The 1,254-nt window shown below is 38.0% G+C and overlaps 1 protein-coding gene across 1 annotated transcript; it reads left to right on the top strand.

Moving 5' to 3' along the window:
• Positions 1-6: 6 nt before the first annotated feature.
• Positions 7-930, top strand: LOC113330773 (the record flags this gene model as incomplete). Its single annotated transcript, XM_026577585.1, has 2 exons — positions 7-663; positions 741-930. Coding segments are annotated over exons 1-2 (847 nt in total), but the record flags the coding sequence as incomplete, so codon positions are not given.
• Positions 931-1,254: the final 324 nt, after the last annotated feature.

Raw genomic sequence — 1,254 nt, 5'->3', positions numbered from 1 at the left:
GCAGATATGAAGGAGTGGAATAAACGGGTGTTTGGTAATGTGCATATTCGGCTAAAGCAAGATCAGTTGAGAATGGAGAATGCTTTACGTGAAACTGATGAGGACCCTAGTAATGTTGATAAGCTGAATAATATGAAGAGTATAGCCGTGGAACTTAACAATACTAGATTGCAGCTGGCTACTATGCTCAAACAAAAGTCTCGTAATAAGTGGCTTGTTGAGGAGGCTAGTAACACAAGCTTCTTTCACAATAGTATTCGCATTAGGAGAAGTAGTAATACTATCTCTGAACTGGTGAATGAAAATGGGGAGACGATTACGAATGTGGATCAAATGGTGCAGCATGTTGTTAGTTTTAATGAAGCTAAATTCAATGGGGATTCTTCGGTGCTGGATGATTCCTTATTTGATATTGATCATGCGACTATTTCTTTTGAGGAAAGTATTGGCATGGACCTCATTCCCATGTATGATGAAATTCGTGAAGTTGTTTTTTCTTTGGGTGCTGATAGTTCTCCAGGCCCGGATGGTTTTGCCAGATTTTTCTATAGACACTGTTGGGATATTATTAGCTCTGATTTGGTGAAGGATATCATTTTTTGTTGGGAACATAAGTATATTCCCCATGGAGTTAATTATAGCCTTCTTATGCTGCTGCCAAAGGTAAGAGAAGCTAATACTCTTTCTAACTTTCATCCGATTGGGTTGGGCAACTTTTTCTTCAAGATTTTTACCAAAAGGAACAAGTTGCTTTTATGAAGGGAAGAAACATTCACGAAAATATTAGTTTGGCGTCTGAGATGGTTAATGAGCTACAAATCAAGCGGAAAGATGGTAATGTGGGGCTAAAACTTGATATTACTCAGGCTTTTGATACTGTTAGCTGGAAGTTTATCATGGAGGCCTTTAGAAGATATGGGTTATCTGAAGGTTGGTGTACTTGGATTCTTCATATTCTTCAGTCAACAAGGATTTCGGTACTCTTCAATGGTAGTCCGGAGGGTTTCTTCAAGATTGATAGGGGTATTTGTCAGGGTTATCCTCTTTCGACTTTAACTTTTGTCTTAATTGAGGATGTCTTGAGTAGAAATATTGCTAAGCTGTTTAGAGATCGAAAAATGACTCACATGGTCACTAGGAAAGGTATTTCTCCTACCCATTTATTTTTTGCTGACGATATTATGATATTTTGTAAAGGCAACATGAAAAGTCTGCAGAATTTAGTTGATTTGTTGGGGTCCTATCAACGTGCTT

This window comes from Papaver somniferum, unplaced genomic scaffold (assembly GCF_003573695.1).
Source record: "Papaver somniferum cultivar HN1 unplaced genomic scaffold, ASM357369v1 unplaced-scaffold_11881, whole genome shotgun sequence".
NCBI lineage: Eukaryota > Viridiplantae > Streptophyta > Magnoliopsida > Ranunculales > Papaveraceae > Papaver > Papaver somniferum.
The sequence above is the reverse complement of the archived record's forward strand: the minus strand, read 5'-3'. Positions and strand labels throughout refer to the sequence as shown.